Here is a 15,185-nt window from a genome sequence, read left to right as displayed (position 1 = left end):
CTCATTAACATAATCCTGTCTTACCCTTCCGGGAGCCTAGTGGTTAAAGTGTTCGCTTGTCATATTTCTGTTTGTTTGTGTATTGTTTAACAGGGCACTCAGCAATATTCCAGCTATATTGCGGCTGTCTGAAAATAATCGAGTCTGGACCAGACAATACAGTGATTGACATCTTGAGCCTCGATCCAGGCAATTGGGATTGATCACATGCATCAACCAAGTCAGCGAGCCTGACCGAACGATGGCCTCTTGTGACAGTGATGGTCGCCTGTTACGACAAGCATGGTCGACTGTTACGACATGGTTTCCTGTACATCTGTTCAACCCCGGATCTTTACTGGTCTTGTTGTCATGCCGAAGACCTGGGTTCGATTCCCGACATGGGTGCAATGTGTGATGCCAATTTCTGGTGTCCCCCGCTGTGATATTTTTTGCTGGAATATTGCTAAAAGCGGCGTAAAACCATTCTCACTCACTCACTCAACCAAATACCCATCAACTGATCTCTTAAGTATTTTCCACCAGAATATGAATCATTCAGCAATTGCTGAAGCTAGCTAAACCAGCAAAACCCTGAAGAAAATACTGCACTATCTCCAAGTACTAGATAGTACCGGCAGTGTTAATGAACCAGGCAGGTCATCCCTGAAGGAGTCACACTAGAGTTACTTCCCCTTTCCTTGTCATGTTGAGTAACTTCAAGGCTCGCAGAACCTACAAAAGAAGGAACTTGATAACAGGAATTCAAATATATCATCATAACATGCGAACTTAAGGCCACATTTTCTTCATTCTGGTTAAAAATTTGTTAAAATATGTGCCCAAACTGAGGAAATTTTAACAATAAAATACAATCAACATTCATCACTTCACGAGGACAATAGGCGGAAGTACACAGTTATGTGCCCCTTAAGAGTTGAGTTAATTGTTTCTGCACTTTTAGAAGCATAAAAGTAAATCCACTATTCTGATAAATAAATAAGTTGACAATAACAGTTCCACTAACTGCTCAACTAACCACAACACAAAGATCTGTAGATAACAATACGGAAACAGTCACACCATTCAGGGCAGTATTGCTACACAAGATCCACCCACTTTGTTAACAGCCAATCAGGAAACAGCAGAAGTGAGTGTGAATTGTTTGATAGGCATTACTTAGAAGTTGACGGATGACAAAGTAGACACAATTTATGTCTTGCTTGACAACGGTAAAAGGATCTATACCAAAATGTCGCCTTTATAATAAAGAAGTTGTTATCCATAAATTGTGTCTACTTTGTCAGAAGTGAGTGTGGCCTAATCATGCTAATTCGTGTTAGAGTTATGGGCGTGATAAGCCAGTCTGATAAACTCAGTGTCATTATCTTATATTTGACTCATGGTCGTTGTTTATCGTAAAATAAAACACTGCAGGGAGAATAAACCATGAGGAGCGCATGTTTATTCTCCCTGCTATGTTTTATTGTACAATAAACAACGATCATGAGTCGTTTATGTCTTATATAAGACTTCAAAATATATGTACAGCTCTAAGGATGTTAATAAAATACTTCCCTCTCAAACATAACGCTGTCCAAGATATGACCTCATCAAGCTGCAAGGGCATATTCGAATCTCCAGAAATGTTGACAGGGTAGGACAATGCTATATCGTGAAATAATCCACCCTTTGTTCTTCATTGTACTTTGCGATTTATTATCAAGCTATCTTTTATATATGTGTGCATGCAAAACAGGTCACTGACGCTTCTTGCTAAAAAAATATTGGCCAAGCAATCGATAAGAGTTTTCCCCAAGTTTGAGTGAGTGAGTGAGTGAGTGAGTGAGTGAGTGAGTGAGTGAGTGAGTTTCAGATGGTGTATCCCTGTGCAGGATCTAAAGGTACTTTAGTGAATGAAAATAATTTTAAAATGAATATTTTGAGAATGGCATCATATGATAGAGACTGATTCCCTCATGTGTTTCTAACCGCCTCCGTCGTCTTGTGGCAGAGCGTCCGCCCGGAGAGTGGAAGGTCCGGCGTTCGGTCCCCGTCCGCGTCATACCAAAAGACGTTAAAAGATGGTACTTGTTGTTACCCTGTCTGGCGCTCGGCATTAGGGGCTAAAACAAGGACTGGTCGGCTCGGAGTCAGTATGCTGTGTCTGAGTGGGGTATTCATGTTAAACTGCGGCATGGTATCTCAATGAGCTAGCACTATAAATCGGCATCAGTCCGGACTAGTACAAGCATCCATACACACACAGGCACACAGGGCATGCACGTCGCTATATAAGTGTAATAATCTTGGACACGACGTTAAACCCAATTTCACCTCACCTCACCTCATGTGTTTCTGTTTGTTACTACCAAACATCAGGAACATCAACACACACTCGGCTGACAATCTATGCACCATCTTTGAATCAGCACAAACCTTCAACTTGGCCTCCCCCGTGGCTCCGGTGACGCGAAGCCCCATCTTGTGCATGTCGGACGCATTCAGGGGCGCGCTGTAACAGTGAGGGAGTGAGTGAGTGGGTGAGTGTGGTTTTATGCCGCTTTCACCAATATTCCAGCAATATCATGGCGGGGGACACCAGAAATGGGCTTCACACATTGTACCCATGTCAGGAATCAAACCTGGATCTTTGGCGTGACGAGTGAACGCTTTAACCACTAGGCTACCCGACCGCCCCGTAACAGTGAGAAGGACAATCTCACCATCGTATCTTTTCAACGCAAATTGATGAAAGTTAAAATTGCAAAGCATGTTCATAGCGAAAGTTGATAAATGATCAAATTAATGATGAATTGCAATTTTAAATGGCCAAATGAAAAAAAAAAAATCAATGACAAATACATTTACAAATAATTGCAGTGTACTATCTTTAGACATACTGTCCAATCTCCATCAAGGCTTTCCCCCATAACAAGCTGGGCCCCAGTCACATCAACCACACTGTTGATGATAATTCTTGTACCTCTGTAAGAATCTTGCAATTCCATTTGTTAACCCGTACGTGATAAAACAGTGGATGTCAATGTAGACCCTAAAATTACTTGACTGACACTGACCTCAAATACTGACTTGTCACATGATCAGTTTTTACCTGTCATGTGATGACTATTGACTCGTCTGCTAGAAAACAAGATGGCGTCTGGTACGAACATATCACGTTTCGCAGCTAGGTTACTGTAGTGAAACAGAGGACGGTCATGTGATGACTAATGACTCGTCTGCTAGAAAACAAGATGGCGTCTGGTACGAACATTTCACGGTTCGCAGCTAGGTTACTGTAGTGAAACAGAGGACGGTCTAAAGGCTTCGTTAACTTTAAAGATACTTTCAGTATAACATGTGCCTTAGACCAGTCAGACTACCTCAGGGATCGGACCCTCTTGTCAAGATTAATTATTTCTGTAACGATGTTCACCTTTTGCCTTCATCCTTAAAGTGTCTCCACAGCACGCTGTATGTCTGAAAACAAAGATCTCCTGTCTTTAGTATAACCACTTCTGGCCTCATCTTCATTGTTTTTTTGTTGTTGTTGTTTTTTAACACTTCATTCAGGAATATTCCAGATAACTGACAGCATTTTGTAAAATAATCGAGTCTTGACCAGATGATGCAGCGATTGCCATCATGAGCATCGATCTGCTCAAGTTGGATACGATGACATGCATCAACCAAGTCAGCGAGCCTCTTCTCACGACAAGCATCTAACCGACCTTCACGGGGAGACTTACCCACTGCTGTGACATGCTTGTGTCATACTAAACTTACTGATTAGGGGAACCGAAATTCTGATGAAAGTAATTAACCCCCCTCAGTGCAGCAACTTTTATTTGGATTTTCTCATGTTTTTGTTTCGTAAAAAATAATGTTTTGTACCCTTGGACTCACTTTTGTTTACAGCTCAAAACAGAAGATGACATTGTTTGACTGTACCTCATTTTGAATACAAATTTGACTCTGGTTGTACATAGCATAGCTCATAACTATGTGGGTACTATCGAGGGTACTATCGAAGGATACCCAGATGAAAAGGGAGAACAATTCCAGGAACAATTCCAGACTAAATGAGGTGTAATGACATTTTATTTCTAACAGATTTCCTGTTTGAACATCATCAGCCTTAGAATTCCATTATTTTAAGACTAGTCCAGAGGACTAGAGTCAACAATACTCCAGCAGTCTGGGTCAAGAGGTCTAGAGTCACCAATAGTCCAGCAGTCTGGGTCCAGAGGTCTAGAGTCAACAATACTCCAGCAGTCTGGGTCAAGAGGTCTAGAGTCAACAATAGTCCAGCAGTCTGGGTCCAGAGGTCTAGCGTCACCAATACTCCAGCAGTCTGGGTCAAGAGGTCTAGAGTCAACAATAGTCCAGCAGTCTGGGTCCAGAGGTCTAGAGTCACCAATACTCCAGCAGTCTGGGTCAAGAGGTCTAGAGTCAACAATAGTCCAGCAGTCTGGGTCCAGAGGTCTAGAGTCAACAATAGTCCAGCAGTCTGGGTCAAGAGGTCTAGAGTCAACAATAGTCCAGCAGTCTGGGTCCAGAGGTCTAGAGTCAACAATACTCCAGCAGTCTTGGTCCAGAGGACTAGAGTCACCAATACTCCAGCAGTCTGGGTCCAGAAGACTAGAGTCAACAATACTCCAGCAGTCTGGGTCCAGAGGACTAGAGTCACCAATACTCCAGCAGTCTGGGTCCAGAAGACTAGAGTGAGTGAGTGAGTATGGTTTTACGCCGCTTTTAGCAATATTCCAGCAATATCACGGCGGGGCCAGAAGACTAGAGTCAACAATACTCAAGCAGTCTGGGTCCAGAAGACTAGAGTCACCAATACTCAAGCAGTCTGGGTCCAGAAGACTAGAGTCACCAATACTCCAGCAGTCTGGGTCCAGAGGACAAGCGTGAATTTCAAAGGCTGCATCATAATGGGCAGACAGTATATTGTATATCATATTGCATCAGTAAGATGTAACTACTACACAACATGTTAGCGTTAGAAATTGGCACTAATCCAGTAGTCCTTGCCAAACTGCCCAATAGTTAAGGTATCATAAGGACGAGTAGAAATTTGCCATTTTAAGGGTTTTGCTATATGTTATCATCAACAGGACCAGTGTACTAAAACTGTTAGTTTCTACTGCTGCACGTACAGTATTGACGTCGGCCAGCTTGACTCTGCCCCTGACCAGTGCAGACACGGACTCAAACTCTGCCTGTGACACTTCCACCATCTCTGTACATCCCTCCCTCCGAGAGCTCGGCAACGCCTGGGGCTCGGCTCCTGCAATACAACAACATTGTTTGTTGGTTTAATGTCTCACTCAGCAATATTCCAGCTGAATGACAGCGACATTTAAATAATTGTATCTGAGCCAGACAATCCAGTGATTGATATCATGAGCAACGATCCAAGCTATACGCAATCAAACAAGTCACGGAGCCTGACAATCCGATCTATCAAGTCACCTTGTACAACAAACATGGGTAGCTGGTGATCAATTCCAATCAGTGACTACCATAGATGAAGGATCAGTTCTCCTGTGACAATGTGATTGTAACAGTCCATAAATGATAGTTGTTGAAGTATTGTGTTTCAAACACTTTACTAGAAACACTTGACTAGATCCACACGTCATGTGATCAACACGTCACCATGGTTACAACAAACAATCAACAACATGCAACCAATCAGATTCATTCAGGGCAAACATGAGACATGATTCTTCAAATCACAATCATAATCAAGGATGTATCTAGACCTGCTCAGAGGCTGATATCTGGCCCCAAATCGGCAGCAATCGTCAGTAAAAATTCCCAATCAGGAATTCGAAAGTTCCTATTTCATGTAAGGCTTAAAAAATTTAAGGAATTGTTTATCAGGCAATGACTCTTGAAAGGGCCTCCCTACATAAACAAGCATACAAACTCCTATTGCCGCCATGACCATAACACGAGATGCTCAAAAGCAGTGTGCATGTTAAAGGGAAGTAACTGTGAGTGAGTGAGTATGGTTTTACGCCGCTTTAAGCAATATTCCAGCAATATCATGGCGGGGGACACCAGAAATGGGCTTCACACATTGTACCCATGTCGGGAATCGAACCCAGGTCGTCGGCATGACGAGCGAAGGAAGTAACTGCTACATTGGATCGCATTGTTTTTAAGTATTAGGATTTTTTATATCTTTTGGGAAAATGGAAATAAAAGCAAAACGTGCTGCAGACTTTATGATGATGCAGGCAGTGCCTGAGAACCATGTCTATTATTTTATTTTAGTCTAATGTGGTCATAAACAATGCGATGTAACATGTATTCCACTGAACCTAGGATCAAAGAATTATACTTGTATCATCATGCAGTGCAGGTGGTCTAAGTACCTTATAAACATATACTCTGGTTACCATGGTTACCTGGAGCTTCACTCTTGGCCTCGGCAACTTGTGTTGGTGCGGAGTTATCCCCCCCTCCCTGGTCCTGCTGATGCGGTGTTTCTGCTGCAGCTGCTGAAGCTGTTTGAGTGATGGAGCTTGTGTCGACACCCAGGAGCTGCTCCAGCTGACACAGGGCTGCCGGCTTCTCCACGCTCTCTGACTGCGACAACACATCACAACATGGTAGAATGCCAATGTGAGAGAGCCAGTGTGAGAGAGCCAGTGTGAGAGTGTCAGTGTGAGAGTGCTGGTGTGAGAGTGCCGGTGTGAGAGTGTCAGTGTGAGAGTGCAGGTATGAGAGTGTCAGTGTGAGAGTGCAGGTGTGAGAGTGAAGGTGTGAAAGTGCCAGTATGAGAGTGCCAGTTTGAGAGTGCAGGTGTGAGAGTGCCAGTGTGGCAGTGTCAGTCTGAGAGTGCAGGTGTGAGAGTGCCAGTATGAGAGTGTCAGTGTGAGAGTGCAGGTGTGAGAGTGCCAGTGTGACAGTGCCGGTGTGAGGGTGTCAGTGTGAGAGTGCCAGTGTGAGAGTGCCAGTGTGAGAGCGCCGGTGTGAGAGTGCCGGTGTGAGAGTGCAGGTGTGAGAGTGTCAGTGTGGGAGTGCCGGTGTGAGAGTGCCGGTGTGAGGGTGTCAGTGTGAGAGTGCAGGTGTGAGAGTGCAGGTGTGAGGGTGTCAGTGTGAGAGTGCAGGTATGAGAGTGTCAGTGTGAGAGTGCAGGTATGAGAGTGTCAGTGTGAGAGTGCAGGTATGAGAGTGTCAGTGTGAGAGTGTCAGTGTGAGAGTGCAGGTATGAGAGTGCCAGTGTGAGAGTGCTAGTGTGAGAGTGCCAGTGTGAGAGTGCTGGTGTGAGAGTACCAGTGTGAGAGTGCCAATGTGAGAGTGCCAATGTGAGAGTGCCAGTGTGAGAGTGCTGGTGTGAGAGTGCCAGTGTGAGAGCGTCAGTGTGAGAGAGCCAGTGTGATAGTGAAGGTGTGAGAGAGCCAGTGTGAGAGTGAAGGTGTGAGAGTGAAGGTGTGAGAGAGCCAGTGTGAGAGTGAAGGTGTGAGAGTGCCAGTGTGAGAGTGAAGGTGTGAGAGTGCCAGTGTGAGAGCGTCAGTGTGAGAGTGAAGGTGTGAGAGTGCCAGTGTGAGAGTGAAGGTGTGAGAGTGCCAGTGTGAGAGTGAAGGTGTGAGAGTGCCAGTGTGAGAGCGTCAGTGTGAGAGAGCCAGTGTGAGAGTGAAGGTGTGAGAGTGCCAGTGTGAGAGCGTCAGTGTGAGAGAGCCAGAGTGAGAGTGAAAGTGTGAGAGAGCCAGTGTGAGAGTGAAGGTGTGAGAGTGCAGGTGTGAGAGTGAAGGTGTGAGAGTGCCAGTGTGAGAGCGTCAGTGTGAGAGTGAAGGTGTGAGAGTGCCAGAGTGAAAGTGTGAGAGAGCCAGTGTGAGAGTGCCAGTGTGAGAGTGAAGGTGTGAGAGAGCCAGTGTTAGAGTGAAGGTGTGAGAGTGCCAGTGTGAGAGTGAAGGTGTGAGAGAGCCAGAGTGAGAGTGAAAGTGTGAGAGAGCCAGTGTGAGAGTGAAGGTGTGAGAGTGAAGGTGTGAGAGTGCCAGTGTGAGAGTGAAAGTGTGAGAGAGCCAGTGTGAGAGTGAAGGTGTGAGAGTGCCAGTGTGAGAGTGAAGGTGTGAGAGAGCCAGTGTGAGAGTGAAGGTGTGAGAGTGCCAGTGTGAGAGTGAAGGTGTGAGAGTGAAGGTGTGAGAGTGCCAGTGTGAGAGCGTCAGTGTGAGAGTGCCAGTGTGAGAGAGCCAGTGTGAGAGTGAAGGTGTGAGAGAGCCAGTGTGAGAGTGAAGGTGTGAGAGTGAAGGTGTGAGAGAGCCAGTGTGAGAGTGAAGGTGTGAGAGTGAAGGTGTGAGAGTGCCAGTGTGAGAGTGAAGGTGTGAGAGTGCCAGTGTGAGAGCGTCAGTGTGAGAGTGAAGGTGTGAGAGTGCCAGTGTGAGAGTGAAGGTGTGAGAGTGCCAGTGTGAGAGCGTCAGTGTGAGAGAGCCAGTGTGAGAGTGAAGGTGTGAGAGTGCCAGTGTGAGAGCGTCAGTGTGAGAGAGCGAGAGTGAAAGTGTGAGAGAGCCAGAGTGAGAGTGAAGGTGTGAGAGTGCAGGTGTGAGAGTGAAGGTGTGAGAGTGCCAGTGTGAGAGCGTCAGTGTGAGAGTGAAGGTGTGAGAGTGCCAGTGTGAGAGTGAAAGTGTGAGAGAGCCAGTGTGAGAGTGAAGGTGTGAGAGTGCCAGTGTGAGAGTGAAGGTGTGAGAGTGAAGGTGTGAGAGAGCCAGTGTGAGAGTGAAGGTGTGAGAGTGCCAGTGTGAGAGCGTCAGTGTGAGAGAGCCAATGTGAGAGTGAAAGTGTGAGAGAGCCAGTGTGAGAGTGAAGGTGTGAGAGTGAAGGTGTGAGAGAGCCAGTGTGAGAGCGTCAGTGTGAGAGTGAAGGTGTGAGAGTGCCAGTGTGAGAGTGAAAGTGTGAGAGAGCCAGTGTGAGAGTGAAGGTGTGAGAGTGCCAGTGTGAGAGTGAAGGTGTGAGAGTGAAGGTGTGAGAGAGCCAGTGTGAGAGTGAAGGTGTGAGAGTGCCAGTGTGAGAGTGAAGGTGTGAGAGTGCCAGTGTGAGAGCGTCAGTGTGAGAGTGAAGGTGTGAGAGTGCCAGTGTGAGAGTGAAAGTGTGAGAGAGCCAGTGTGAGAGTGAAGGTGTGAGAGTGCCAGTGTGAGAGTGAAGGTGTGAGAGAGCCAGTGTGAGAGTGAAGGTGTGAGAGTGCCTGTGTGAGAGAGCCAGAGTGAGAGTGAAAGTGTGAGAGAGCCTGTGTGAGAGTGAAGGTGTGAGAGTGAAGGTGTGAGAGTGCCAGTGTGAGAGTGAAAGTGTGAGAGAGCCAGTGTGAGAGTGAAGGTGTGAGAGTGCCAGTGTGAGAGTGAAGGTGTGAGAGAGCCAGTGTGAGAGTGAAGGTGTGAGAGTGCCAGTGTGAGAGTGAAGGTGTGAGAGTGCCAGTGTGAGAGCGTCAGTGTGAGAGTGAAGGTGTGAGAGTGCCAGTGTGAGAGCGTCAGTGTGAGAGAGCCAGTGTGAGAGTGAAGGTGTGAGAGAGCCAGTGTGAGAGTGAAGGTGTGAGAGAGCCAGTGTGAGAGTGAAGGTGTGAGAGTGAAGGTGTGAGAGTGCCAGTGTGAGAGTGAAGGTGTGAGAGTGCCAGTGTGAGAGCGTCAGTGTGAGAGTGAAGGTGTGAGAGTGCCAGTGTGAGAGTGAAGGTGTGAGAGTGCCAGTGTGAGAGTGAAGGTGTGAGAGTGCCAGTGTGAGAGCGTCAGTGTGAGAGAGCCAGTGTGAGAGTGAAGGTGTGAGAGTGCCAGTGTGAGAGCGTCAGTGTGAGAGAGCCAGAGTGAGAGTGAAAGTGTGAGAGAGCCAGTGTGAGAGTGAAGGTGTGAGAGTGCAGGTGTGAGAGTGAAGGTGTGAGAGTGCCAGTGTGAGAGCGTCAGTGTGAGAGTGAAGGTGTGAGAGTGCCAGTGTGAGAGTGAAAGTGTGAGAGAGCCAGTGTGAGAGTGCCAGTGTGAGAGTGAAGGTGTGAGAGAGCCAGTGTTAGAGTGAAGGTGTGAGAGTGCCAGTGTGCGAGCGTCAGTGTGAGAGAGCCAGAGTGAGAGTGAAAGTGTGAGAGAGCCAGTGTGAGAGTGAAGGTGTGAGAGTGAAGGTGTGAGAGTGCCAGTGTGAGAGTGAAAGTGTGAGAGAGCCAGTGTGAGAGTGAAGGTGTGAGAGTGCCAGTGTGAGAGTGAAGGTGTGAGAGTGAAGGTGTGAGAGAGCCAGTGTGAGAGTGAAGGTGTGAGAGTGCCAGTGTGAGAGTGAAGGTGTGAGAGTGCCAGTGTGAGAGCGTCAGTGTGAGAGTGAAGGTGTGAGAGTGCCAGTGTGAGAGTGAAGGTGTGAGAGTGCCAGTGTGAGAGTGAAGGTGTGAGAGTGCCAGTGTGAGAGCGTCAGTGTGAGAGAGCCAGTGTGAGAGTGAAGGTGTGAGAGAGCCAGTGTGAGAGAGCCAGTGTGAGAGTGAAGGTGTGAGAGTGCCAGTGTGAGAGCGAAGGTGTGAGAGAGCCAGTGTGAGAGTGAAGGTGTGAGAGTGCCAGTGTGAGAGCGTCAGTGTGAGAGAGCCAGTGTGAGAGTGAAGGTGTGAGAGTGCCAGTGTGAGAGTGAAGGTGTGAGAGTGCCAGTGTGAGAGTGAAGGTGTGCGAGTGCCAGTGTGAGAGAGCCAGTGTCAGAGTGAAGGTGTGAGAGAGCCAGTGTGAGAGTGAAGGTGTGAGAGTGAAGGTGTGAGAGTACCAGTGTGAGAGAGCCAGTGTGAGAGTGAAGGTGTGAGAGAGCCAGTGTTAGAGTGAAGGTGTGAGAGAGCCAGTGTGAGAGTGAAGGTGTGAGAGTGCCAGTGTGAGAGCGTCAGTGTGAGAGAGCCAGTGTGAGAGCGTCAGTGTGAGAGAGCCAGTGTGAGAGCGTCAGTGTGAGAGAGCCAGTGTGAGAGTGAAGGTGTGAGAGAGCCAGTGTGAGAGCGTCAGTGTGAGAGTGCCAGTGTGAGAGTGAAGGTGTGAGAGAGCCAGTGTGAGAGTGAAGGTGTGAGAGTGCCAGTGTGAGAGTGCCAGTGTTAGAGTGAAGGTGTGAGAGTGCCAGTGTGAGAGAGCCAGTGTGAGAGTGAAGGTGTGAGAGTGAAGGTGTGAGAGAGCCAGTGTGAGAGTGAAGGTGTGAGAGAGCCAGTGTGAGAGTGAAGGTGTGAGAGAGCCAGTGTGAGAGTGAAGGTGTGAGAGTGCCAGTGTGAGAGTGAAGGTGTGAGAGTGCCAGTGTGAGAGTGAAGGTGTGAGAGAGCCAGTGTTAGAGTGAAGGTGTGAGAGAGCCAGTGTGAGAGTGCCATCAGAAGGCCAGGGGTACAACTTAATAGCATGTTTAAAATGGAACAGATGAGGCTAGAATTGACTTTAAGATTGATGCTAGTATCGAAATAGCGCCTTCATATTTGATGAACTCTGTCAGGAGTACCAACTTGTTCAGAGCCACAGTTCTACCAACAAACTTCAACTATTAATTTCAACTTTCAAATCTAGTCACCACACATTCAACAAAGGCTTCCGACTGTGTAGGCAAGGCAACCTTTTTGTTGGCTTGTCTTGAAATGGCAAATTATTTAAGCAGGTAAACATATTGGTCAACTGGGAAGTCAATAAACTTCAACACTTGAGCTAGGCCTTACCTCGGCTTCCGTGTCTGTCTGGAGTTTCTGGAGCATCTGACAGGCCGACAGCAGCTGAGAGCGGAAATAGTCCATTGCCTCCTGCCAGGGGCATCAAATTAGTCATTACAATATTCAAACACATTGTTAATCATCATCAAAATAACACATTCATGACTGCAACCATTGATCACTATTCATGGCTTACTACTGCCCTTGAAATTGCATGATGGAAATGCCATGTAACTTGGCTACCATTGTTACTGCCGAAATCAACCTGGAAGCAACTGTCTATCTGCTAATTAGAATCCTGGATTTCCTGTTAGCAAATGCAGTATTTCAGTCGCAAGTACAATTTTCAAAGGAGCCTAATTCAAAACCAAAAGAAACAATGTAAATGAAATTTTATATTCATGCCTAAACTAGGAGATAAACATACTGTGATTTTCATGTAGAGGTTTCGAACTTAGAGTCTATACCAGCAAATATTTTTTTAAACCGAACAGACAAATGAATTGCTAATGTTGATTTGATACCACTGGCCGACCAAAGAGATTGTAAGGTTAAAAAAGGTCAAGGTGGAATGTCAAATAATATCACCAGTATTACCATGATAATATAGTTAAAATGAAGGATCAAAGCATGTTATTCCGCCCTCCCCCACCCCTAAAATACCTTTTTGTATAAAAATACATGTGAATACTGACCAGTGACCCCCCCCCCCCACTCCCACCCTCCACAAACACACTGAAGGGGGTGTTAAAAATGTGACATTCCTTTTTTAAAACATGCAGACACTGATGGTAAAAACACGGATCCAGATGATTTTTCAGCATCAGGAGTACACATGGTACATACTCTTTTTTTCAATATAGGAGTACTGGCAAATCTACACTTAGAGTACGGTATGGAATTTAATGGATTAATCTTGTATTTCATCTGGGATATGCACTGCAGCATTGCTACTCTCGTGTAAACAGGTAAATACAAAATAAATAATACTGTTTTCGTTGTACATGTATGTTGGTTGTATAATGCGCACTTCCCTCCAGAATATTCAGTATTTTTTTGGGGAAAAATCAAGTATTATAAGTCACATAAGTCCAGATATACAATGAACACTATTTGTAATCAGACACTGTAATTACATGATTAATTTGCGTGCTTCAGTACGGATTTGTTGATATGCGGTGTTACATGCTCACCGTAATATCTTTGCGTTGGGGGGAAAAACATCCAAACTGATTATGGAGTATATAACGTGCATCCCTTTACACAGCTGTTTCTGTGGGAAAATGTGTGCACTATACTCCAGAAAATATGCCACTAGAAATCAGAATGTATTTTGGGGGAAATACATATATTTATGAATGTTAGCTCGTACATACATGCCGTGATACATATCTGATATGTTTTCTAAATTATCATGATTATCCCCCACTGTATTGTGCATATTTTTATCCATGCATACGTCGATACAGCCTTTATCTGGAGCCCTGTAAAAGTTCAATTCACTTTGCTGTACACCACCAACCTTCTGCGTCTCCTGTATGGCGACCGCCTCCTGGACAATGTTGCCATATTCCTTCTTGATCTCAGACACCTTCTGCATCAAGCGGACTGGGTTAGCCTGCACAGAAGAAATTATGCCGTTTTTAGCAATATTCCAGCAATATAACGACTGGGGACACCAGAAATGGGCTTCACACATTGTACCCATGTCATGATGAACAACCATGTCGTGATGAGCAAACGCTATAACATGTTTAACCACTAGGCTACCCGACCACCCCACACAAACCTGAAGCATTAGGTACATGGTGTACATGGTGTAGGTCGGGATCATGCAAAATAAGGCACCTGCATGAATACAAATTGAGAAAAAAACATGGAAGCAAATAATGTATACCATGAGACGTAGGGATGCAACAATATATCGCTGAATGAATCACAGTCTCAATATAATCAGATCTTATGACTTGAGTATCCTGATAGGTATTAACATGTAGGCTTATCACGACACCCATAGTTCAAATAATAAGCTAAGTTAATAATATATGTATACAGGATTTGTTTAAACAAAAACTATGTCAAATCTCCAAATAGATCATCACCATACTCAGAGGTACAGTGTTTGAAATTATGTTTGAATTTGTCCTTGTCATAAGACATAACCCTAATGTTATAAGTTAAAGATTTATGACTTCCAAGATTCAAATACCATAGAAGACATTAAGGACCCCGCCTGAGAAGATCTGGGCTAGAATAGGTCTTCAGTAACCCATGCTTGCCGTTAAAGGTGACTATGCTTGTCGTTACGGGATCGGGTGGTCAGGCTCGCTGATTTGGTTAACGCATGTCATTGTATCCAAATTGCATGGATCGATGCTCAATATTAATATCAATCACTGGATTGTCTGGTCCAGACTCCATTATTTACAGACCGCTGTCATATAGCTGGAATATTGCTGAGTGCGGAGTGAAACAACAAACAAAACATTAAGGACACCCCTTAATTTTACACTGCAGCAATGCTTTAAATCTAAGTTTATGACTGTCACCTGGGCTATCAAGGAAAAAGGATCTTGAACAAGTTGAAACCACTATCTCTTTGAATGTCAGGAGCCAGGTACCACTGAGCCCTCATTGATTTAAACAAACTGCATATGACATAGTTACTGATAAATTTGGCTGTGTAAATATGAAAAACAGGCAATAAATAGAAGCGTGAGGTAAAAGGTGATGAAGCAGATTTAGTTAAATCAGAGATTATATGGTCTCTGGTTACATGCTTTACAATATAGTTACCTCTGCATTACCGGAATTGTCAAACTCAAAGTCAAGCTTTCTTGACAGGTAGTCAAGATCCGACTCTGTTTTCTGGAACTAAAACAAAATCAACACTGAGACAAATCATGACAAACCTTGCTGAGAGCTGCGATTGGGCCCTCCAGTCAAGACATAACTTGACTGTAGGACTCCATCGCAGGTCTCAGCTGTGACAAACTTAGCTAGTTCAAGAAGCTGCTAGAAAACGTGAAGCAGTTGTTTCAGTTAACTATTCCTGTGTGCCTAGACCAATCTCAGCTTGCGGAGATACAGGGTTACTTTAGAGTCGTGCGATACATTGCCACTGTCTGTACTTCGTATCTCACAAAGTTCATATGGTTCTAGGCTTAGATTAGCAAGATTGCAATTATTTCCGTAAGATCATCAGCTCGTGCCTGCCTTGGGCTGTATTGCATGACAGTGATTAGTGAATGAAATTGTGACGATGTAAACAGTTATAGATCTAGAATGTCGTACACTGATCATGTTAAAGAAATCATGTCCGTGGACAATTTTTTATGCATTCTGCAGTCTTATTGGTAACTGCCGCTTCATAATGTAATATTCTTTATTTACATTATTCTATGTACGTCAGAATAAAGGTGATCTTCACACATTGTACAGTTATTTTCATACCATAGCCTCCAAAGTCTCGACACTTTTCTCCATCTTGAAACGTTTACTTCCGGATCATGTAAAACATTTTCTGATTGGTTCGGAAAATAAAACCTCGCGTTTCATTGGTCGTAAGGCA

At 45.1% G+C, this 15,185-nt stretch overlaps 1 protein-coding gene across 1 annotated transcript; it reads right to left on the bottom strand.

The window, feature by feature from the left end:
* Nucleotides 1-473: 473 nt before the first annotated feature.
* Nucleotides 474-15,108, bottom strand: LOC139472449 (SKA complex subunit 2-like). Its single transcript, XM_071254926.1, has 9 exons — nt 15,068-15,108; nt 14,411-14,488; nt 13,137-13,232; nt 11,624-11,704; nt 6,408-6,588; nt 5,148-5,278; nt 3,419-3,462; nt 2,419-2,494; nt 474-714 (listed from the first exon to the last, which is right to left on the bottom strand). Exons 1-9 carry the CDS (start codon nt 15,098-15,100, stop codon nt 655-657), a joined length of 780 nt encoding a protein of 259 aa, XP_071111027.1. The 5' UTR covers nt 15,101-15,108; the 3' UTR covers nt 474-654.
* Nucleotides 15,109-15,185: the final 77 nt, after the last annotated feature.

This window comes from Haliotis cracherodii, unplaced genomic scaffold (assembly GCF_022045235.1).
Source record: "Haliotis cracherodii isolate W230 unplaced genomic scaffold, xgHalCrac1.p SCAF_24, whole genome shotgun sequence".
Taxonomy (NCBI): Eukaryota; Metazoa; Mollusca; class Gastropoda; order Lepetellida; family Haliotidae; genus Haliotis; species Haliotis cracherodii.
This window is presented reverse-complemented; position numbering and strand designations above follow the sequence as displayed.

Bases quoted from the DNA above. Each gene is read 5' to 3' on its own strand.
- LOC139472449 (XM_071254926.1), bottom strand. From the start codon at position 15,100: ATGGAGAAAAGTGTCGAGACTTTGGAGGCTATG. The intron at 5,279-6,407 runs GTAACCATGGTA...GTTGTATTGCAG, and splicing joins GGCCAAGAGTGAAGCTCCAG to GAGCCGAGCCCCAGGCGTTG. The intron at 3,463-5,147 runs GTACGTGCAGCA...CTTTGTTTTCAG, and splicing joins AGCTGGCCGACGTCAATACT to ACATACAGCGTGCTGTGGAG.